The 25,080-nt window shown below is 47.5% G+C and overlaps 1 protein-coding gene across 1 annotated transcript in view; it reads right to left on the bottom strand.

The window, feature by feature from the left end:
* CHRM4 (cholinergic receptor muscarinic 4) overlaps nucleotides 1-19,655 on the bottom strand; it is a 36,126-nt gene extending 16,471 nt beyond the window's left edge. The window contains exon 1 of the mRNA XM_077820212.1: nucleotides 19,601-19,655. Coding sequence (XP_077676338.1) covers nucleotides 19,601-19,655 — 55 coding nt within the window. The remainder of the gene's footprint in view (nucleotides 1-19,600) is intronic.
* Between the last annotated feature and the right edge of the window lie 5,425 nt (nucleotides 19,656-25,080).

Genomic DNA, 25,080 nt, shown 5'->3' on the forward strand with positions numbered 1-25,080 from the left:
AGCAAGAAAACCAATCAGGAGCCTGTAAGTACAGTGACAGGTTTCAGAGTAGCAGCCGTGTTAGTCTGTATTCGCAAAAAGAAAAGGAGTACTTGTGGCACCTTAGAGACGAACAAATTTATTTGAGCATAAGCTTTCGTGAGCTACAGCTCACTTCATCGGATTCTTGATGGTGTCAGACACAAGTGAGCTGTAGCTCATGAAAGCTTATGCTCAAATAAATTTGTTCGTCTCTAAGGTGCCACAAGTACTCCTTTTCTTTTTGTAAGTACAGTGTGACCCTGGAAAAAGCTAGAGACCTTTTGAATCTGGTGTTGGCTAATGGTGCTTGCAGGCTATAAGCTAAGAAACCATTCTGTTTGTTCTTAGTTCCTTCTGCATTCAGAGATACAGGCCTTTGTACATTCCTGTAAATAAGCAAGATGGCATCAAAGAAAATCCCACAATCTATCAAACATCCCCAGGGCCCTAAATTTTTACTAGCTGTCACCTCAAATAGGAGCACCACAGGATCCACTTTCCAAGGAGAGAGCTTGTGAGCTGGTATTCCTATTGACCCAAGATGGAGCAAATAATGGGGGTTCTTGCAGAAATCACCAAGCACCAACAGGATTTCAAAGAAGCCCCAAAACAGGAGCTGAAGATGTCACAAAAGAGTTTAAATCAAAGCCTGGAGGTTTTACAAAGGAACTAAAACTGAATCTGGACGGTCCCAGAGGGAACTGAGGGTTGCCTTGCGGGCAGAGGTCAAATCTCTGTTGGAGCAACTACAAAGTGTCCAGACAGGTTGGGAAGCCCAGCTGCAAATCTCCCAGGCTAAAATGGCAAGACAGAGAAGAGATGACCAACAACCTAAGTTCCATAGATCAGATGTTTTTCCATAAAATATTGGAGACCAGGCAAGCTGTAGCCAACCTGGAACTTGCTACCAGAGATGAGCTGCAGATAGGACTTAAGAACTGAAAATTCAGCTCCAGAAGGAAATCAAAGGGTCACAGAACACCATGGAAGGCAGCCACCTGGGTGAGAAATTGAGCCAGCCAGAGGACTTGGGTAAGAGGAGACACAACAGTTTTCTACCCCATTTGTAACCCAGAGAGGTCCAAAGGGGAGAGACTGGGCTGACCCAGCTCAAATAATGCAAAAGTCCCACTATCTTGGAGGGGAAAACTCCCTGGGAAGCTTATTTGGCTCAGTTCAACTTTATAGCTCAAATAAATGGCTGGGAGGAGGGACAGAAAGGGGGCTTACTAGCAGCCAACTTTGGTGGCCCAGCTCTGATGGTGCTACAGAACTTACCGCCAGAAAAGGGACTGAGTTCTCCAAACCTGGTACAAGCCCTGAACATATGGTTTATAGCTAAGCTGCCCAGGGCACAGCTGAGATCTAGAAGAAGATGGAAAGAAGAAACCCCTCCTTAACTGGCAGAGGACCTGTAGAGATGTATGTTCCTGGCATATCCAGGTACAACCAGCCTTCCAGGATAGGCTGGCAATGGACCGATTTATAGATGTTCAGATGGACTTGGATTCGCAGATCAAGATCAGTGAAAGGAGGCCAAAGACACCCCAGGAGGCTGTGGAATTTGCCCCAGAACTTGAATCTTTCCTTGAGGCCGCGCACCAGAAGAGCAAGCAGCTGGTTGTGAGGATGATGGAAGCTGATTACCATAACACCTGGAAGTACAGTTCTGTGCCTAATATATATGATGAAGGAGGGGATTCTAATCTGTTTAATGACCATATTGAACAATTAGAACAAATGATCAATTTGGTTTGTAAAACAATGGAAATTAGCAATGATGCAAAATTAAAGGAAATAGTTCAGTTAAATGCTGGTACTGAAAGAAAATTGGCCACAAAAAAAAGTCGCAATAAATTTAAGTCAGGCCAAGACAGACTGTCATAAGTGTCTAGTTAAAGCTTCTCTCCCAGTTCAGGAAATGGGGGAACACCAAGCCGAAGGAGCAAAGCTTGGAAGAGGTACAAGGATCAGCCCCACAGGTTTTGTTTAGATCTGGGCAGCTAAAGGGCAATAACGGGAGTTTGGCTATTGAGGGCATAACAGGATGTGTGATGGGTATAGGGATAGTGGACGCTGGCTCAGACACAATAGTTATTAGACCAGACACACTAAAAAGGCAGGAAACAAGGGATCCAGAACTGAACCATCTGATTGGTCTGAATGGAGACAGTGACTGGGTAAAGGGCACCCATCTAAAAAGTGGGAAAATTGGGTTTGAAGATTGGACCTCTGAAATTCAAGCAAGAAGTCTGGATGGCTGAAATAATGGATGAGCTAATAATTGGCTTAGGTTTCATTATAGCTAATAATCGTGGAATCAGTACTAGGAAAGGTGTCTGACAAATACAGTCTGTGGAAATTCCCTTGAAAGATATGGCCCAGGTGAGACAATGGTTTGTTGGCAACTGGTATGCAGTGAACAAATTGTCCTGCCCATGGGGGCAGAAACCACTATAACAGCAACCTACTGTGGTAGCTTTCCAGAAAGGGAACGATGGCAAGTAGTTAAACCTATTTTGAGACCAAGAGTCTTGGGGGAAATCTTAACTGAATCAGGAACAGATTCCTGTTCCTTAGCTGAATGTTAGTGACAGGCAACACATAGTAAAAGAAGGGAAATCATTTCAATGGGCTGCAGGTTGTGATTTTGCATTTTCATAGGTGAAAAAGGCTCTTGTGACTTAATCTGTCTTGGGCTATCCATGTTTCAAAACCCTTTCATATTGGACACAGATGCAGTGCTTCCAGTTAGGGGGGCAGTTTGTCAGCTTGGCTGCCCCCTGAATCTAAGAGAATAGCTGTGGAAGTTGAGGCTAGAAAAGTTGTTTCAGAGGTGAATCCCCCAGTCAGACAGAATGGGTAGATTATGCCTCAGACAGCAAATTCCTGAGAAACAATACATTAGAATATAAGAACAGCCAAAGGTCCATCTTGCCCAGTATCCTGTCTTCCGACAGTGGCCACTGTCAAGTGCCCCAGGGGGAATGAACAGAACAGGTAATCAAGAGATCCATTCCCTGTCGCTCATTCCCAGCTTCTGGCAAACAGAGGCTAGGGACACCATCCCTGCCCATTCTGGCTAACAGCCATTGATGGACCTTTCCTCCATGAATTTTTCTAGTTATTTTTTGAACGCTGTTAGAGTCTTAGCTCGACCTTCACAACATCCTTTGGCAAGGAGTTCCACAGGTTGACTGTGAGTTGTGTGAAAAAATACTTCCTTTGTGTTCCTCAGGCTGACTGAAAGGGATCCCTCCCTGGCATTTGACAGGAAGTCCAGGGAGAAAAAAGCCCCAGATTTGGTTGAGAACAAAATTTGTTTATGTTGTTGATGTGAAACTATCCTGACAGAAAGATACTGTACATATGTAAATATGTAACTGTGTATTATTTTTAATTCGTTAAATTTTTTTTTTTTTTCTGTTTGGGATGGGTTGTTGTTAGGTGTCACCATTTTAGGCCTCATCAGGATGATAAACAAAGCTGAGATGGGGGTGTTGTTATGAGCTGAGTGAAACCTTGTTATGGGTTGAGTTAAAACCCCATTAAGGCTTCACACCTAACAGTAAGCATAAGCCCCCACCTAAGACAAAAGCCATGTGTGAACCCACCCAGGAGCTCTTGGCTGAGTATTGTTTTCGGTATGTGTGTGTGTGTGGGAAGACAGATCTCACAGAAACTGAGAACAGAGGAGAACCAGCAGAGAGAGAGACAGCCTGAGAAGCTGAAAGCATGGTGGCTGACCCTGGATGAAACCTGGAAAGAAGCTTATTGATCAGGGGAGCAGGCTAAAAGAGTGCTCTTTCTGCTGTGAGCAAAAGAAGCTGTTTTCTGCTATTTGATTCCCTCTGCACTCAGGATGTTGTGCATTCTTTGTGAATAAACATAACTGCGTCAAAGAAATACCTAATTATCACCAATTTCTGCACCCAGCTGGAACACCCACAGGGCCTCAAACCTTGACTGGTCACTTGAGTCACAAATGGGCAAAAACAGTTACACACACTAGGTTTGCTCCAAACCCCCGCTTCTGGCTGTGTTTGCCTTTATGGCTAACTTTATATTAAGGTTTCATTGTTATATGAATGTGAGAGACATGAGCCGCCTGCATTAGAGATGGTTAACAAGCACATCAGTAGAAGGTATTATAGGTTATAAGCCACTGTTATAAATAATTTATTGCCCTGCTGGAGCATATAATCTATAACAATTGATTAACTAGCTATTAAAACATCTATTATTCATTTATTAAACCTTTGTAAACTATTTATAAATGGAACCTTAATATAAAGTGTGACTTAAATGGCAACAAAATAACCTCAGCCTAACCTTTCTTTTGCACTTAACTGCTTTCCCAAAAGAACCTCTTCTGTCCCTGGCCCTAGTTCCCTCTGCCTCAGATAAAACCTCAAATTCTTTTATACTCCTGGGTTGAAGCTATAAGACCACCTGTTCTAGGGCAGTTCAGCATAAATAAGTCTGCCCTCTAAGCAGCAAGCTATAGGTTCCTGCCTTGAAGATTTATATTAGACATAGCACAACGAGTAGGGGTAATAGGATGGGGAGGGGGCAAGGGCAAGAAAGGATGAGGGTGACAACAACACGGTCCTGTGGTAATTTGGATTAATCATGCTCCCTTGCATGGAGCTTCAGTTTCCATGGGTTTTCAGGAGTTAGTACTTGATATTATAGATAGAAATGAACCTAGAGGAGAGATTGGAATGAGGAGAGTGAAGTGGCCAGTGGATGATAAATGGGAGGGCATTCCAAATGTAGGGGGCACCACAAACAGACTCATCCCCAGCATGCAGAACAAATAACGTCACCCTCAGTAAACACTGAACTGACGGCCTTTACCTGAGCCAAGAATGGCAACAAACAGTTAGCAATTATCTTTGAAAACTTGTGGATGGCAATGACAGGAGAGATTCCAGAGGACAGAAGGAGGGCAAATATCGTGCCAATCTATAAAAAGGGGAACAAGGACAACCAGGGGAATAACAGACCAGTCATCTTAACTTCAGTACCTGGAAAGATAATGAAGCAAATAATCAAGCAATTTGCAAACACCTAGAAGATAATAAGGTGATAAGTAACAGTCAGCTTGGATTTGTCAAAAACAGATCATGTCAAAGCAACCTAATAGCTTTCTTTGATAGGGTAACAAGCCTTGTGGATAGGGGGGAAGCAGTAGATGTCGTATATCTTGACTTTAGTAAGACTTTTGATACTGTCTCACATGACCTTCTCATAAACAAAACTTCGGAAATACAACCTAGATGAAGCTACTATAAAGTGGGTGCATAACTGTTTGGAAACCATTCCCAAAAAGTAGTTATCAGTGGTTCACAGTCAGGCTGGAAGGGCATATCAAGTGGGGTCCTGGAGGAGTCCAGTTCTGTTCAATATCTTCATAAATTATGTAGATAATGGCATAGAGAGTACATTTATAAACTTTGTGGAGGATACCAAGCTGGGAGGAGTTGCAAGGACTTCAGAGGACAGAATTAAAATTCAAAATGATCTGGACAAACTAGAGAAATGGTCTGAAGTAAATAGGATGAAATTCAATAAAGACAAATGCAAAGTACTCCACTTAGAAAGGAACAATCACTTGCACACATACAAAATGGGAAATGACTGCCTAGAAAGGAGCAATGCAGAAAGGGATCTGGGGGTTATAGCAGATCACAAGCTAAATATGAGTCAACAGTGTAACCCTGTTGCAAAATAAAGCAAACATTATTCTGGGATATATTAGCAGGAGTGTTGTAAGCAAGACACAAGAAGTAATTCTTCCACTTTACTCTGTGCTGGTAAGGCCTCAACTGGAGTATTGTGTCCAGTTCTGGGAGCTACCTTTCAGTAGGGTGACCATACGTCCCGTTTTGGCCGCGACAGTCCCTTTTTTAGGCCCTGTCCCGCTGTCCTGACTTTTTTTTGACAAAACTGGGCATTTGTCCCGTTTACTCTTGCCAACTGATCATCAGCCCTGCACACAGGGTGGGGAAAGGGGAGGCTCGGACCAGCCCCGCACGAAGAGGGGGAGGGAGCTGGGGGGGGGGTCGTGGGCTGGGTTCAGGGGGCCTCAGAGGACCAGCCCCACATGTGGGGGAGTGAGGGGATCATAGGTGCCAGTGGGGTGGGGGAGCTCAGGCCCGCCCACTTTCTGGATCCCAATAGGATCAAGAGGCTACAGTCTGAATCAGCTGTAGCTGCTTCCAAGTGGTCTCAAGGATAGTGTGACAATTTAGTGAATGCACAAAACTTCAAGCCATGAAGAGCAGGTGTTTTTGTGATGCTTTTGTTAGGACCAGGCAGGCAATTTCTTTCCTTTAACAATATACAAAGTGATATGGGGCTTGGCATCAGAAAACCCAGTTAACTCTCTAGATGCTGAGCTCTTCTGGATAATTATAACTTTAAAATGGGCCCTGCAAAAGTATGTCCATGAATAACATCAATAACTTAAATACCAACTCCCTCCTTTTCTAGAGGGTTATTGCAAAGAAATTGAACTTTCAGGCTATTCAGCTAGAAAGATCATAGAGTAGGAAATAGCCACTGCAGAAGAATCCCCAAAAGTTTTACAGATTTGAAAAAAAATCACCAAAAGTAATTTCCTGTAAATATGTCACTGTTTCATTCCCTAGTGGCTCCTGCTGGCTGCAGCAATGAGCTCTCCAGCAACGGTCAATGTAGGCACATGCTGGCACAGACTCCAGGCGTCTCAGCAGTAATAGCTTAATCGGGCTGGGAACCCGATTGCTAGGCAGCATGAACATTAGCACTCCTGCAATGGTGCACCCTAGTATAGTAGGTTTCAGAGTAGCAGCCGTGTTAGTCTGTATTTGCAAAAAGAAAAGGAGGACTTCTGGCACCTTAGAGACTAACCCATTTATTTGAGCATAGTATAGTAGCTGCTAGCATGGAAGTGTGAAAATAATGAGATGCCAAATTGCCAGCATGAGTAGAAGCACAAAAGAAAATAGTTGTGAATATTCCCAGTTCCATTACGTAGTAGAATAAAGTTGCTTTTTCTAAAAAGAGATCCTGCTTCCCCCTGGCTTATTTTTCCCAGTTTTTTAGCTGTTTGGCAGACTCTAGGGATGACTGAATGAGACACTTCAGGTCTCTGGTCTTGACCTTCCCAGAATTTAGCAGCTTCTCTCATCTGGAGATCCATCTAGTCCCTTTTATGAGTTAATGTAGCAGCTGTGAAGATATTTCTTACTGTGGAGCATAAAAGCTATTATTACTCATTATTTTCATTATGGTAATTCCAAGAGACCCCAGTCAGGGATCAGGGTCTCCTTCCACTAGGCACTGAACACACATATAACAAAAAGATGGATCCAGAGCTAGACAGTTTCAGGAACTCTCTACACTTGGAAGATGATCTATTGCTAACCAATGGTTGTCAACAACAGGAGTTCCCCATTCCCCTCCTCCCCCACAAACTGCTAATAGAGATGGGTTCAAATTGTTTTCAGCACCACTCCAGTAATCATGATGTACACGATAGCCCTCTAAATCTCAATCATGCTTTCTGTACATCTACTAAAACTGGATTGGTCCCATCCAGACAGGAGTCAAAACATTCTCATTACCAGTGCAGGGGGCCTAAACAATCTCAACACAGGTCGTTTTCCAAGTGCGGAGAGATCTTTAAAGTAGGGCCCCACATTTCCAGAAATAAGCAACTGCAGCATTGGCAGTGAGATTCACCTTACCCAGAACAGTACTCCCAAATCTGCATTTTGCTTTTTTTAAACTACATTTCTAGAATTTACTGTTGCAGAGAAAATCTTGAAAATGTCCCATAGTGTAAACAATGCACTAAAATGTTCCTGTGTTTGCAGAGAGCCTAAAACAATACTCCAAGAAATGTGAATTGCTATGGTCATATCAATGGAGCATTAACTCTTGAACCTAAAGATGACATTGTTAACTATTTCACTGGTGAACACTGTTGCAAAACATCAAAACATTGTGTTTATTTTACAAATCTAAACTGCTTCCCACCCACCTCCTATGCCAAAAGACTTGATGATTCCAAATCCAGCTACCAAACCCTTTTCTGACAGCTTCTATTGTGCAGTTAGGCATTGTCAATACAAAACTCTGTTGCAAGTTGAAACCTGCAAATGTGGGGATGTCAAATAAATGAATTTAATATCAATATCGGTAACACATAGCCTACTGTTCTGGCTGGATTATTCATTATCATATTTAATTCAGTTTTTTAAAAGCTTAATTTTATAATGTACATGAAGGTGCCACAGAATTCCACTCTCCTGCACCAGAGTGCCACATTATCCAAGGACTTTAACATGGAATTTAGATCCAATTTGCTGTGGACTACACAGGGGTTTGCCTTAAAGTATAAACTTTCCAGAAGAATTTCTTCATGTCTAATCTGACCCAAGAACCCCTTAATGCCAACTGACAAGGGGGGTATAGGAATGTCCCATGTCTGGTAGGTACATTCTGGCATCAAAGAATATCATGTGAGGTCTTAAATGAAAGCCAGGATCACATACTGGTCAATACGATTGTGAAATGTATATACCAATACTTTGTATTGATAGTTTCAAATCTCTTATCAAGACAGAATTGACAAACAGGTTTTCTGTCAGGCAGGGATGTTTATTCACCTGTCTCTCTGTTGAGATGCAGATTAAGCATTGTAAATTAACACAATGGATATCCATTTACATGTGAAGTCAGCAGGGAGATGTGAAATCAATAGAGAAGCAGCACACAGGAAAATAAGCCCTGGGTTCTTATCCTTACTGAAAGAAGAAAAGGAGTACTTGTGGCACCTTAGAGACTAACCAATTTATTTGAGCATAAGCTTTCATGAGCTACGGCTCACTTCATCGGATGCATTCAGTGGAAAAACTGAATGCATCCGGTGAAGTGAACTGTAGCTCACGAAAGTTTATGCTCAAATAAATTTGTTAGTCTCTAAGGTGCCACAAGTACTCCTTTTCTTTTTGCGAATACAGACTAACATGGCTGCTACTCTGAAACCTATCTTACTGAGTAGAGACAACGAACTTTCAAGATATAAGTAAAAGGCAAAGAAGATGCCCCTTGATCCTGCACCGAGAATTAAATGAGCAGTGCATTTACAGTCATGAAAATGAGTTCTCAGCCAACCTTTGTTGAAATGTGCACAAGTCCAGGGGTCCAAATATAATGCATCCCAGGCAGATGTGATTGCAGAGCCATTGGCCATTATCTTTGAAAATTTGTGGTGATCGGGAGAGGTCCCGGACGATTGGAAAAAGGAAAATCTAGTGCCCATATTTTAAAAAGGGAAGAAAGAGAACCCAGGGAACTACAGACTGGTCAGCCTCACTTCAGTCCCCAGCAAAATCATGGAGCAGGTCCTCAAGGAATCCATTTTGAAGCACTTGGAGGAGAGGAAGGGAATCAGGAACAGTCAACATGGATTCACCAAGGGCAAGTCATGCCTGACCAACCTGATTGCCTTCTATGATGAGATAACTGGCTCTGTAGATATGGGGAAAGCAGTGGATATGATATATCTTGACTTTAGCAAAGCTTTTGATTCTGTCTCCCACAGTATTCTTGCCAGCAAGTTAAAAAAGTATGGATTGGATGAATGGACTATAAGGTGGATAAAAAGCTGGCTAGATTGTCAGGCTCAATGGGTAGTGATCAATGGCTCAATATCTAGTTGGCAGCCAGTATCAAGTGGAGTACCCCAAGGGTCGCTCCTGGGGCCAGTTTTGTTCAACATCTTTCCCAATGATCTGGATGATAGGATTAATTACCCATCATAAGTTCTCAGATGACACTAAGCTGGGGGGAGAGGTAGATACGCTGGAGGGTAGGGATAGGGTCCAAAGTGACCTAGACAAATTGGAGGATTGGGCCAAAAGAAATCTGATGAGGTTCAACAGAGTCCTGCACTTAGGATGGAAGAATCCCATGCACTGCTACAGGCTGCGGACGGACTGTAAGCAGCAGTTCTGCAGTAAAGGACTTGGGGATTACAGTGGACGAGAAGCTGGATATGAGTCAGCAGTGTGCCCTTGTTGCCAAGAAGGCCAACGACATATTGGGCTGTATTAGTAGAAGCATTGCCAGCAGATCGAGGGAAGTGATTATTCCCCTCTATTCGGCACTGGTGAGGCCACACCTGGAGTATTGCGTCCAGTTTTGGTCCCCCCACTACAGAAGGGATGTGGACAAACTGGAGAGAGTCCAGCGGAGGGCAATGAAAATTATTACAGGGTTGGATATTAGGAAACACTATTTCACTAGGAGGGTGGTGAAGCACTGGAATGAGTTTCCTAGGGAGGTGGTGGAATCTCCATCCTTAGACGTTTTTAAGGCCTGACTTGACAAAGCCTTGGCTGGGATGATTTAGTTGGTGTTGGTCCTGCTTTGACGATTTAGTTGGTGTTGGTCTTTACATGACCTCCTAAGGTCTCGTCTAACCCTAATAGTCTATGATTCTATGAAACTCTGCAGAGGATGTTGTGGGGTGAGGTAAACTTCTTTAGACAGGAGGTAAGCCTGTTAAGATTAGTCTCCAGAAAGCATGTTATGATTTTGTTTTATATGTAACCTTTTAGTTCCATTATTCTTACTCACTATCTCTTGAAACCTTGGTAATAAACTTATCCTTGTTTTCACTATCAATATATCTAAGTGCTGTGATATTAAGCAAGGGGCTGATCTTGAGTTGAATCATATAAGCTGGTGTGTACATTATTTGCTGGGGGACAGCACACTTGGTATTTCTGTGAGTGTTCAGTGGATAAGGGGCTGGTTCAAAGGGACTCAGGGACTGGGGTATACCTATTGCTAACCTGAAAACAAAAGGCTAGCATTTCCCAGAGGAAAGTGCTTGGGTTAGTAATAGGCTGGTGGTGTCAGGGAGCTGACACCCAGCTAAGCATAAACAAATGTCCCTCATGCTGGAGGCAGGGGGCTAACAAAGTGACTCACAGTCCTTGGTACCCTGAGAGCCAACACACCCCATACATAGGATGACATTCACCCTTGTCCAGAGGACAAGCAAAAAGCCAATGCTTTAGTCTCTCTCATGCCCTATTTGGAAAATGTAAGTAGTGCACAGATCCTTTGCATCGGGAAGATTTCACCCAGACAGATGCTGGGGGAGTCTGTGATCAGTGTGTGGCTGCACAATTTGAAGAGAAGAGTTGAGTCAAGCTAAGCAGAGCAGGAATGGTGTAGGACAGGATGGAGTCACAGAGTATAGGTAAAGAGTGATTATGTTGCTAACAGGACTCTTATTTGCAGGACTTCCCTTAGTGACCTCTGGGTTGTCATAGCAATAGGACGTTGTATCCATAGCAGCACCATTTAGGGGCTTTGACAGTACAGTCAACTTCATGGCAAAGTAAAGTGAGATGAGTGTATGATGAGCCATCACTCAAGTTCAAGCCTCTGAACATCATTAGAGTTCAAGTGGGTGTATTATGCTACCATTAAGGGTGTAAACAGGGGCACAAAGTCAAGGCCGTTGACTACAAGTTTCTCCACCAGAGGCTCCTCACAGAGAGCAATTCTCCAAAGGCCACTATTTTAAATGAACCAGGATTTTATATTAATATATTTCACAAATTAACACTGTGGCCCATGATCAATTATACTGACGTGACAAACTGAAGGGTGTGTGTGTGAAGGGTATGTGCACAGATGGTGTCTGGGGGAAAGAGAGGGCTTGTGCACATGGTGTTTGGGTGCATCCATGAAGGCAAGTGAAGACTGTTGCCTGGTTGTATGTTTCTTACCTTCAGCTGTCATTCCTCCCTTCTCAGTACAAGAGGCAGAACTCCTGAAGGGGGGAGCAGACCAGGGTAACTGAGATGAGATGTACTGGGGACTCTTCAGGAGAGGCTGGACTGCTTTATGCACCCACATTAATGTCTGATTATCCTGCCACCCTGCCATGAGTAAAATCATGGCATGGAGCAGCAGCATAGCCTTCTACCACTTGTCACCAAGCTTCTGGCCCAGAGTCATAGGAGATGGTCAAGTAGTAATATGCCTATGAAATGCCTAAATCCTGCTTGTAAATTCAGTAAATGAATTACTCTGAATATATGCAGGATGGAAATGCAAATGAGAGGCAGTATGCACAGTGAGTTAATACAGTAACTAAAGGTTTAAACGGAGTTCGTATGAATTAATGTGCTCCCATAGGCCAGAAATGCCTGGAATTGGTCAAGTGATACTTTGTTGCAACTAATTAATACAATAATTATATAAATAAGCAATAATGCTACAATCATCCAGCCTACACCTGGTTAGTAACCTGGGCAGAATAGCTTGAGGGTTCCTGCTGTTTCTCAACTGGTGATCTGAACTCCTTGGAAGTTAAAAAATTTTGGAGGAACACCAATGAGGTGATTTATGATTCTTCAACCCAGAACAGGGACTGAGGCCCAGATCCTCAAAGGGATTAGGCACCTAACTTCTATTGAAACCAATGGAACTTAGGTAGGGTGACCAGATAACAAGTGTGAAAAATTGGAACGGGAGGTGGGGGGTAATAGGTACCTATATAAGACAAAGCCCCGTATTTTGGGATTGTCCCTATAAAATTGAGAGTTAGGTGCCTAAACCCCTTTGATGATCTGGGCCTGAGCCCTGAGGTAGGATGTGAAGACTGGTTAATTAATGCTTGTACAGCACTTTGAATGCACAAAGCTCTATACAACCAGTGAGTATTGCTACAGTTTAAGTGCAGACAGATCTGGATGAAGGAAATGCTTGCTGTATCTGCTAGAAAACTGGGGAAATAGAGGGATTTGTATGTTTTGAGTCTAGTTTCTGTGGTGAGGAGGTGAGCACAAAGAGCCACAACTAGAGAACTCCCTGACTGGGAAGTCCCTCTATATTATCCTGGTCCTCTCTGGTAACTGTTGAGGACCAGGAACTCTATAACCACTCCACAGCATCCATGATAGGGACTTTCATTATCATCCATATGTCCATTCTCAGAACTTTCTGAAAAATGCTCCTTTAGACTAAATATTGTAGACTTGGTTTCAGAATCCACCCACAATTGTTTCCCCCCCCACACACCCCCCCCAAGCTGATTTTGAGCTATTGGAGAGTGAAGAATGCATTTTTCCAGTATTTCATTATGCTCACCTTTGAACTCAGATATGGATGAATAAAAATTCCTCTAAATGTTCCATGGAAATGGTCCCTATGGAGGAATCATGGAGGGAAGGAGATAAACCCTCAGAAGTCATAAGCGATTTGAAAAAATCACTTCTGAACATAATCAAGAGGTACCTGCTAAGGTTATAGCAGAACCTACCAACACCCCACCCACTTTGTGACATCCAATGTTGGCGCTCCCACCTGTTTTGCCCAAGAAGTTACTATTCCCAGGTTGTTTTAGGGAAAATCTGCGGGAGAAAATTGGTGCATGTCACACTGACAGCAGAATTCTCCAAAAGGTGCATACTAAGGCCCCGATTTTCTGATCCTGGGTAAAAGTACCAGTTGGCCATGTGAGAGAAAATCCTACTGGGTGTTAGCCAAACTTAATTTACTGTGTGGCTAGCTAAACTTAATTTACCCATATGCAAGCTCAAAATGGCATTTTGTGTGTGGGCATCTGGCAGCATGAATGCAAAGAGGGCACATTTAAATTATAGCCTACGTTTCTATCTACTCCTGTTGCAGATGTTCTTATCTGCTTTCTTCTTAGAGGTGCTGCTTTCCTGTTAACGCAGCCTGGCAGAAAAAATAGCAGGGACTTGCCAACCCATTCACTTCAGTGGCCCTGGATCACTACTCTCAAGACCTCCAGACATCTCAGTGAGAGAGGAACTCCAGAGCATAGTTAGCACAATTTCAGTGTCAACATGCAGAGGCCCTTTGTATCTTTCCCACATTTTGGGAGGGGCGGGGATAGGGTGTTTGCTGTCTTATTAAAAACAAGGCAATGAAATGCAAAAACTCTCTCTCTCAGGTACCTATCTGGCTCCCAACACTGTGCATGATTAGAATCTTGTGAGGACACGTTTAAACACAAACACACTGCCCCTTCTGCAATGCCCATAATAAATGAATTATGCCAGTACTAAATCATTTCTGTTAGGCTTTCTTGTATTAAAAACAACATACTAATCTATGGAGGTGGTCACGTGCCTAACATGAGAGAACAAACTGTCCTGTTGTGATAATAACCTTTACACTTCCCCATCCATCCATCCATCTTCCGCCCCAACGTTTTCCTCACAACCCACTCATCTAAAATTGACATTGCATTCTCTTTCAGGTATGGACAGTAATTTTCGATGAGTTCTGTAAAGTTCCCATCATGCCTTTGTGCACCATGAAATAATAATAAAATAAGAATAGAATGCAAAAGTTAAGTATAGTAATAGTACTTAGTAATATTAACTCACCGACACTGCACATAATACTTTTGATTAATAGTTATGTTATTAAATGTCACCTGAATATGTACAGTATGAACAAAGTAATGTTACTATGGCTTTGATTTAGCAAAGTGCTTCAAGTAAGTGCTTAGGTGCTCTGCTGACCTGTGCTTTGTGAGAGCTTTTATTTCTTCATGCCCTGATTTTCTGCATCGAAATGTGTAACCTTAACATTACTTTAAATATACGTACATTTGGCCATAGAAAATTGCTGTACTTTTGTGCTTGAGCTTTCCAGGTAGGCAGAATAAATGTCCCACAATTTCTACTCCCTGGGAGAGATTATCTAGATTGATGTTAATGGGGAAGGGGAGTGGTGCTGGTTGTTACAAGCACCATTTCAGATAGTATACGCTGGAGTGTTTTGTTGGGATAACAGTTGTGCTCTGCCTAGGATGGAGTACATGTGGCCAGCATATGAGCAGCATTCTATTTGAATCTCTAACTAAACAGCCAGAAACACCACCCTTCACTTTTAAATATATGTCTCTCATACAACTGGATATGTACATGCATGTCCCAGTATTGGCTGGTTCTCTGGAAACAGAACCACCAGAACTGGTCTTGTCTTCTTCTGCCAGAAACTGAGACATGGATGGCCAAGCCCAGTGGTTGGTGCAGTAACAGTCTGCCTAAGAACCAGAGCCAGTGGTCAATGCTGGAACCAGGAGTTAATAGCAGGCTCAGAACAAGGCAAGCACAGGGCTGGCAACCAGGCTGGAAAAAGCTAAGTCCTGTGGTATCTGTCACTGCTATCAAGCAGGGGAGTGCACCAAGCTATGAAGTGACATTAGGCAGATTGAGTGACTGTTTCTCCTGTGAGGCTTTAATACCTGCTCTGAGAGTCACCAGACCAGCTCCTGACTTGTGGATTCGCTACAGCCTAGCATAGAAATGATTCATCACTGCATGTGGCTTAATCAGGCTCTAGTTCATCACCTCACAGGTTCTCTGGGAATGGGCATGACTCTACCAGGTGGGAATTGGTACTGGCTGGTTCTCTGGAATGGGTGTGTCTCCCAAGCAGGCACTGGTGTTAGCTGGTTCTCTGGGAATGGATGCCATTAGTTGGTGTTGAGCTAACATGAACTGTGCCAATGAAAACAACAAGGTAGTTTTCCAGCTTTTTGGTAAAAGCACAAGCTGTGACTGCTAGTCCACACTGGAGACCTCTGTCTGGGTGTGCCACTGGTCAGGTTAGGAAGGACAATGAATAACTGAAGAGGTTCAAAAAAAAAAAAAAAAGCTAAAAATATAGTAAGGTTGCCAACTCTTGCAATTTTAACATGAGTCTTCTAATATCTGGTCTTTTACTTAAATCCCCAGCTCCAGAAAACTATCTAACTGGCTTAGGGTATGTCTATACTGCAGTAAAACACTGGTGTCTGGCCCATTTCAGCTGAGTCAGGCTAATAGGGCTATAAAATTACAGTATAGATGTTTGGGCTCAGGCTGAAGCCCAAGTGCTGGGACCCGCTGAGTGGGGAGGGTCCCAGAGCTCAGTCTCCAGCCAGAGCCCAAATGTCTACCCTGCAATTTTATATCCCCACAGCCTGAGCCAGCTGATGCAGGCCAGCTGTGGTGTTTTACTGCAGTGTAGATGTACCCTTAGATACTTGTATGGCCACTATTACCACAGTATCCAAACACTTTACAAGTTCTAATGGACTTATCCCCATAGCACCACCAGGAAGTACTATTATCCCCCTTCGGCAGATGGCAAATGGTGGCACAGAGAGGCTAAGGCTCAGATCTTCAGAGGTGTTTAGGCTCCAAAGTTCCATTGATTTCAGAAAAAGTTAGGAGTCAAAACACCCTGGTGGAGCTGGGCCTCGGTGACTTGACAAGGTCTCACTGGCAGTCTGTGAAAGAGAGAGTCTTGAGCCCAGCGCTCCTAACTGGCAGTCTAATATCCTGATTTTAAACCAATCTCATGATCTGGGGGGGTGTGACTCATGACTTTTTCATTTGGGGTTGGCAGTACTGGGTTCAGTACTTTCCTAACATCATTTGCCCCAGGGAAGTCATCTGGTCCCCAGTAGGAAGATAGGTTTCAGAGTAGCAGCCGTGTTAGTCTGTATCCACAAAAAGAAAAGGAGTGCACCTTAGGCACCTTAGAAGCACCTTAGGCACCTTGTGACACCTTAGAGACTAACCAATTTATTTGAGCATAAACTTTCGTGAGCTACAGCTCACTTCTTCAGATGCATCCGATGAAGTGAGCTGTAGCTCACGAAAGTTTGTGCTCAAATAAATTGGCTAGTCTCTAAGGTGCCACAAGTCCTCCTGTTCTTTTTTCAGTAGGAAGATAGATGCTCTGAACCCCAGTGAAAGGGGGAGGGGAGGCAGAGGCAGCACAGCTGTGAAAGGAAGAGGAGATGCAGCTCACAGGATGGCAAATGAGAGGGAAGACAGACATACAACAATCTCTCCCTTAAAGTGCCACGAAAAGATCTGAGAACCCCTGTATCATTGGAATGGAAAGAGAGCAGCTAGGAGATCACCTTATCTGTGCACATCAGCTTCTGCTAAATCATTGCTTTTACCCCTCCGGTGTCCCAAGAAGAGTGAGAGGATCTTTTGCATGAACATGGATTGAAAGGAACCACCTCCCTTCACTTCTCCTAAGCAGGAGACCCCACTTGCTAGGTGTATCATCCCTCTGCTAGGAAATCCGCGGGAGCAATTTTCATTTTAAAAGGAGTCTCTTTTGAGACAGTTTCCTGCTGGGAAAAGGAGTCTTTTTTAGAAATGGAAACATCACATCAAACAATATCTCCAGAAAGCTGAGGGCTGCTGATGTCACAACGCCTACTGGTGCCCATTCTGATGTCACCCACTTCCACCGTTCCAGGTGGGATGTGGTTGAAAGGAACAATACAAGAAATGAATGCATTGTTTAAAGTGACCCAAATGAAAATTCCAGTCCATTCACACATCATAGTCTAATCCCACCTTACCAGTCACCCGACCCCACTGATTTACTTTACACCTTCAGTGAGTAAACCCAAGGAAGGCAGGAATTACCTAGCATGGGCCCAGTGGGTAAAATTAAAGTAATGAGGTGAAATTAAGCAAAAGAAACCTGAAGTGAATGGGGACGGGGAACCAAACTGTGAGATCGGTGAAAGAGAGGAATCATCTCATAAGGAGAAAGAAAAGGAGACCTGTGGCACCTTAGAGACTAACCAATTTATTTGAGCATAATCTTTTGTGAGCATCCGATGAAGCGAGCTGTAGCTCACGAAAGCTTATGCTCAAATAAATTGGTTAGTCTCTAAGGTGCCACGAGTACTCCTTTTCTTTTTGGGAATACAGACTAACATGGCTGTTACTCTGAAACCTCTCATAAGGAGAGTCATGCCAGCCTCTTCGTCCCTGGGGACATTTAAAACTGACAGTCAAAGCCCAGGAGAATGGACTTCAAGGAACAACGGTGTCCTGCAAGGGAGTGGGGAGGACTAGATGGTATCTAATACATATTTCCAGCTGTCCTCTCTACAATACTTCAGTGGTAGATTTACACAGCCCTGCTCTTTAATATCATACCAGTGACACACAATAAGCATGATCCACAACAGCTCATGATTACACATCCCAGATTTCCCAGTGTCTTTGTACACACACGTCCTTAAACTCTTGTCCAATCACCACCTAGCCCCTTGTATTTGCTCGTCGCTCCCTTCCCTCCTGTTTTGTTGTCTCCATCAGTGTGTCAGCTCTGCCGGACAGCGACTATGTGGGCCCAGTTTGTACAGCGCCCAGCACATTGTAACAAAGGTGTTGCCTACGGCACTTGCTCTCCGTCTAAGGGAACAGGAACGATCCCGGGTTTGCTTGATAATGACACTGCCCCCTGTCCTCCCTACCCTGATTTATGCCCTATGTGCCCCTGAGTCCCGCGCTAGCTGTGAGGGGGTCACGGGTGCTAGCTCCACAGCCCAGACTGCTCCTGAACGGTGCCCGCGGCCAGGCGCCCGGCGAAAGCAGTGCTACGCCAAGCCCAGGGCTGCGTAGGCCCTCGTGCTGCAGAGGGGAAGCGTCCCCGTGTCCCCAGAGCTCCCCTCCGCACCCGGGGAACCGAGGCTTGCGGGGCAGCCAGGTGAGTGCCACGTGCTTTGCTGGGTGCTGTTATAAGGGGCCGGAGAGTCTCTAGTGGCGATTGCCCTTGAGGCTGCAGGCGGTGGGGAAGGCGAGGGGACCAGTGCAAGTCGCTGGGGCCGGATTGCGGGGTCCCCTAGGCGAAAACTGCCTCCTGCGCTGGGTACAAGTCTAACGTGGCTGTAGACTGGATCCGAATTAGGTGCTACCCATTGTGGCTTTTTCCTGAGAGCCCCTTCCCAGGGCGATCCGAATCTCACTGGCCCGGCGTGGGCGCTGCCCCGGGCGGCGGGGCCGGCTGGTGGAATCTGGGTTAGTCCCCGTCCCCCGCAGCAGCTGGAGCGGTTCGCTGGCTGCTAGAGCCCCCCCGCTTCCCAGATGTTGCGCCAAGTGACAGCTACCAAAGGCGAGAGAGAAGCGCAGAAAAGCCATTTTTAGGCAAATGGAGTCCGGGAAAGTTGACGGAGAGACAGCGCGTCCTCAGCCCGCCGCGGGAAAGCCCGTGCGCCCCTTCCCCGACCCCGGAGCCTCGGTCCCCTTCTTGGGACGAGCCTAGAAAAGCGGGGAAGTGCCGGAGCCCGAGGCTGCCGGCTGCCCTGAGAACCCCCGCTGTGTGCAGCGACTGGGGCAGACCCCACCCCTTTGACCACCTCTGTACCCCGGCGCCATCGCCTCCCCCACCGCCCCGTCTAACTGCACCCCCAAAGTAGGAGCAGGGGGCGCTTGGGGAGTGGGCGGGCCGCGGGGGAATTCCCCCCCCACTATACAATCTGCGCTATCCCCAGCCCCCACACCACCACCACTCCTGCAAACTCCTTGGCCAAGGGCACCCCGGGCACCCGCTCCGGCTGGAGGGGGTCACTGTGGTAAGCAGAAGCCCGGCGGAGAGCTGAAGAGACAGGCGCGCCCGGCCCGGGGCAAAGGGCAGCCAACGCCCGGCCGGGGGATCGCTCTGTGCACTCCGCCTCCCGGCCCCGCGCACGGCCAGGGGGGAGCAGCTCACTCACCGGGCGCCCCCCACGGCGTTAGCGCTGCGGCGCCGGTGCCGTTCTCAAAGCCCATGGTGCATCTTCCCGCACGTCGGGCAGCGCCCGCGGCTGGGGGGCTGGTGCCGATCCAAGGAGAGCGAACGAGCCCAGGCGCCGGAGTCCGCTTCAGGGGAGGCTCCCTCGGGCATTTCCCTCGGCAGCCGGGGTTGCGCCGGGAAGGCGAAGAGAGCCGGAGCCGGAGCCGGAGCCAGGCCGGCGTGGCGTGGCCAGCGCTCCTGCCGGGGCCGCCCCGCGCCCAGCCCTGCCCAGATGTGCCGCCCTCTGGCGCTAACTAGCGCGCGCCCACTTTTCTCCCCCGCGCAGAAAAAAAAAAAAGAAAAAGAAAAAGCAAAAGCAGCGAGGCAGCCCCGGCACCATGATGTAATGGAGCCTCAGCCAATCACGGCGGGGCTGCGAGCGCTACTTTCCCCTCTCACCCAACCTGAGGGGACCGTGGCTCGCCGCTGGCACATCACTGGGCAGGGCAGGGCGCGGGCGGCGGGAGCTCAGGGTCATGCCCCCCATTACTTGCCTTTCTCTGAGGCACCGTCCCGGAAGCCGCCGGCCCCAGGTGCTCGCTGGAGGGCAGGGCACAGGCCGCCTTGGCTCCAGCGTGAATGGCCTCGGGGGGCCCGGCGGGGGCCCCTACACAGCCGGTGTGGCCGGGGAGGGGGGAGGACTCTGTCAAATCTCTGCTCCCAGCCCTCCGTCCGCCTGGGGCGTGGGGCGGGAACCGCCCGGCCCTTTCCACAAGCTCAGCGCCCATGGGCACAGCCGAGGGGCGGGAGCAGCCCCGGGAGCAGGGCGCGCGGCTGTGTGGCCCGCGGGGGCGGGCTGCGCTTTCCAAGCCACACAGAGTCCGGGGACCCACGAGCTGTCGGCCCGGGAGGCGCGCCCCGGCTTTCAGCGCCGGACACCTCCCGGGCTGGGGTGGCGGCGAACGGGCGTGTGAGGGGGACAAACTAGGGCGAGTGGCGCCGATCGCAGAGCCCCGGTGGGGGCCCGCCCCCCGCCTTTCCAAGCACCGAGCCTCGGGGCTGACGGGCCGGCGCTAGGGACCGAGTGCGCTGCCCACAGGGCGCCCAGAGCGCGGCGGCCCAGGGCACAGGATCTGCCTCGCCCTGCTGGGGAGGGAGTCAGGCCGGACTCCGGTGGCAGCGGCTCTCCCGGCTCCGGAGAGAGACAGCCTTGCCCCACCCCCCTGGCACAGGGCTTGGGCTCCATTACGGAGACATCTGGTCAAGGGCTAATGAGATTAGCTCCCTAACTAAAGATTAATTGAGTCTTGGCCGCCTGCTTCCTAAACCCTGTTCTCCCGGCTCCCACTTGGGACAGCGAGCTCGGCCTCTCCCTGCGCAGCTCACCGGGCATCAGTGGGGACCCAGAGTGCAGGCCTTTGCTCAGGCAGACTCGGCTCTGGGGCACTTTCAGGGGCTAATCCCCTGGGTGTGTGATCTCCTCCGCTCGGGGCTGGGTAGTGTCCGGTTAGATACCCAGAATGCCGGCCCCACAGAGTCGGAGGGGGCTGCGGGGCGTGGGCGGGGGGGAGGGTAGGGGAGCGGACTCTGATGGCAGGGCCATTCTCAGCGCCCTGGGACGGGAAGCAGCTCCAGGGGCAGCCTCTGTCCTGCCTGCTCCCCCGCGCCCCGCACCCGACGTTCAGCCCAGAGCGCATTGACAGGGGACGGAGGTAACCTCGCCAGTGGCTGGGTTTCCATAAACGAAGTCACTCCTGGCAGACTCCGCGGTCTGCTCGGGGATCGCTCTCCCAGAGCCAGAGACTCCGGGAGGCGCCGAGGTGCACAAATTGGCTGCACACAAAGAAGCGACACACAATAAGGAGTCTATGAGTTGAACATTTCGCTTCATGTCACCGCTCCCCCAAAGCCCATTCTGCTCTAATAGCTGGGAAGCGTTCCTGGCTCATTGGACCTGACTGCGCTTCCAAATCAAGGGGTTGAGGGAATGGAACCCCGCCTGTTACACGGTTCATAGCCATGAACCCGCCTCGTCAGGCCAGGAGTGGGTTTTCTAATTTCTCTAACATCTCCCCTTCTCTAGCCAACCACCCCGGCGCTCTGCTGGAATATGCAGAAAGAATATGCAGGTGGAGAAGAGAGGAGGAGATTCGGAAGAATTTCCAGCGGTTTAACTGAGCAACAAAGGGGAAGAGTTCATCTCCCAAGCTGAGGTGTATCCCTGAGCTTGCGGATGTGATGGAACCCCACTGGAACAGAACCCCTGCACTGCAACAGGACCCTACAGAGAATCCAAGCACCGCAAAGGAGCCCCACAGAGAACATTTGCCTCCCAAGAGAATCCTGCATTAGAACATCTGCACCTCAACAGAACCTGCACGGAACCCTGGCACTGCAAGAGAACCCGCACAGAACCCGTGCACTGCAAGATAAACTCACGTAGAACCCTTGCACTGCAAGAGAACCCAGATCCTGTAAGAGAACCTTCCACAGAAACTGCCCACTGCAACCGAACCCCACACAAGACCCAAGCACTGCAACAGAACTGCAGGCGATCCCTGCGCTAAACCAGAATCCCCGTGTTCCCAACAGAACCCAGCACAGCAGCCTTGCCCTGCAGCAGAGCCCCACCACCGCAACAGAACCTCTCAAAATGTCCCTGCCCTGCAACAGAACCCCCGCTCCAAGAATATAGTGTCACGTTCTTTTTTAATCATGGCCTCCCTCTCTTTTCTCAGCACCAGGGTAGGTTATGTACTCCTGTGCTGAGTCCTCAAATGCTCCGTCAGTGTAACAGATCAGGCAGCAGAGAGATCAGTGATGCTATAATAATCATTAAAAAAACACAGAGAAAGAAAAGAAATCACAAAAGAAGCAGCTGTTCATATTTCAGCAGTTGACACATTGATTTGAAACCCTGTAATTTCACCTGACGCTCATTTCAAATATTTATGGGTAATTTTTTCCTCCCCACTCCCCACTTTGCATTCTATTTCAGAAAATATCGGTGGGGATTCCACCCCCCAAAAAAATTCTATTCTGAAGTCAAAAGTTTTCCTGGGTGTTTTAAATAAGTTTTTCAGAGGTCTTAGACGTCAATGCTGCATCTCCCCTCTAGTCTGGCTGAAAAGCTATCACCCTCGGTTCAGCACCAAGGACAGAGGTACGCACGGGAGGTAGATGGGGGCGCTGAGCTTGTATGGCTCAGGGGCCGACACGTGGAATCACAGACAGGCATTTCTAGAATTTTGAATGCCGCGGATCGGTAGGAAAGTTGCTAGCAGAAAAACCTAGTGAAGAGGTTCCATGGGAAGAGGCGTCGCGATCATAGACAACCCCATGCTCCCCAGTTTAGCCATTGGAGATGGTCCGCCTTGGAAGCCCACTCCAATCCCTGAAGCCTACAGCTCTTTAAAAAGCTTCATACAACCAAACTGATCTATGTAGTTCATTTACATCTAGCGCTAGTGTTCTGCATCCTCGCCTGCACGTGAGAAAGGAGACCATGGCTCTTTCTCCCATGTAGGATTAGGGATAGGCTACAGCGGACGCCTGGGAGTCCCCGATTCATATCCCTCCATTGCAGGGAGGGCAGGGCTGGGTAGGTTTCTTGCCTCTGCTGGAGTCCATTCTCCTCGCTGGACACTGATAAACCAGCACGGCCACAGAGGATTTATCCATATCCGGTGAGCAAGATGTTTGCTTTTGAAATGGACCAGCAACGATTTTCAAAGACAAGACCCCCTCCCCTCAAAACATTGTAAACGAGAACTCCTTTCTTGCTCCCTCATACACTCGGCTTTCAAACGGTCGGTATATTTTCCCAGGGACAAAACATCAAAACACAGTTTCATAAAATCTGATTTACCCCATAGTGCTGCCTTCTCTCGTGTAGCTATGAGAGCGGCTTTGTTAGGGAGGAAAAACAAATAAAAAGATTTCTCAACCCCTCCCTCCTCTCCGCACATACCCTTCCCCGCTGGAGCGCACACACCCATCCACCCACACCCCTTTCTCCCTCCTCTTTGTCTCCACACACACGTACACACACTCTCTGCATACGCCCCCTCCCTTTTCTGCACCCTTTCTCTCTCCCCCGCATGCACAACCCCCCCACACCACCTACCTTTGGGACAGAGGAGTTATCACAGGCTAAGGGAGACAATTCTGAGGAAGCCCTTTGTTAAAATACTGGCAGTATTCATAGTCTCAGGATTGCAGGAGAAACGGGCCCAGCCTGCGGTGCCCCCTCCCTGGAATCTCCTGCCCTGAGAAGGGGGGAGATTTCTGAGTCACAGCAAAGATAATGTTGCATTGTAATTTAGACAATTTTCTTTGCTGACACAATTCTAAGGCTGGAATTTTCGATGCATCACTCGGCACCCTGAAAAGGTCAAGCAGGCAATTCACTTGTATAAATTCCCATTGTGTTGTTCCCCGTCAGCACCAAGAGGACCCTCCTCCTCTGGCTACTGCAGGGGCCACAGACAAGCTCACCACGGGCCAGTTCCTGGAACTTCTCAGTTAGTGCCAGTTGCAAGGCTGTTTGCAGGTGCCTTCTCTTCTGCCTCATCTGGAATTGTCCACATGGAATTATTTCCTAGTGCTAGGGCCAGGTTCTCAGCTGGTGCAAACCAGCATAGCCCCATTGACTTCAGTGGAGTTATGCTGATTTATAAGTGAAAGATCTGGCCCACAGCTTTTAAGCTTGTGTCAGAAAGCTGCCTCCTATCACTACCCTCTCCTTCCCCCCACAAATAACCCACACCCAGCTAAGGGGACATGCCACATAGAATCATAGAATATCAGGGTTGGAAGGGACCTCAGGAGGTCATCTGCTCAAAGCAACCCCCTGCTCAAAGCAGGACCAATCCCCAACTAAATCAACAGGCTAATATGCCTGGTGACTGGTGGGATGGCTAAAAGGAAGACAAACAGTCAGGGTTTGTGTTACCAGGCCTTGTCCAGCAGGGTCTCAGATCACATCTACACTATAAACTTTGGTCAATGCAAGTTTTGTTGGCATAAAGCCACTGCAGTTAGCACATTGCTTGTGCTCATGTGCACTTGTCTCCTTGTGTGGGCATTGCACATGCTCACCAGGAGTGCCTGTGTTAATGCACAGTGCAGTGCACCATGGGCAGATATCCCAATGTGCAATCTGTCACCATCCAGCACACTATCTTCTGGGAAGTTTTGGCAATGCATGGTGGGGCTGAAGCGAGTAGTGCAGGGAGCAAGGGGTCAGCTTGCTAGTGTGCAACTGTCTCCATCCCATAATGTCATCCATACCATATAATTTTCATACCTTTTTCAAAATTCCACAAACCCACACAGGCCACCTTGCTGTCCGCCACCTCTGACAGAAGCATGGAGCCTGCACAGCTCTGCGCTTTTGTCAAAAGCATTGTAAGTACAGGATGCACGATCCTCCTGTATTTGCAGAACCTAAAGAAGAACCAAATCAGTGGGGAGCATGAC

This window comes from Eretmochelys imbricata, chromosome 6 (assembly GCF_965152235.1).
Source record: "Eretmochelys imbricata isolate rEreImb1 chromosome 6, rEreImb1.hap1, whole genome shotgun sequence".
NCBI lineage: Eukaryota > Metazoa > Chordata > Testudines > Cheloniidae > Eretmochelys > Eretmochelys imbricata.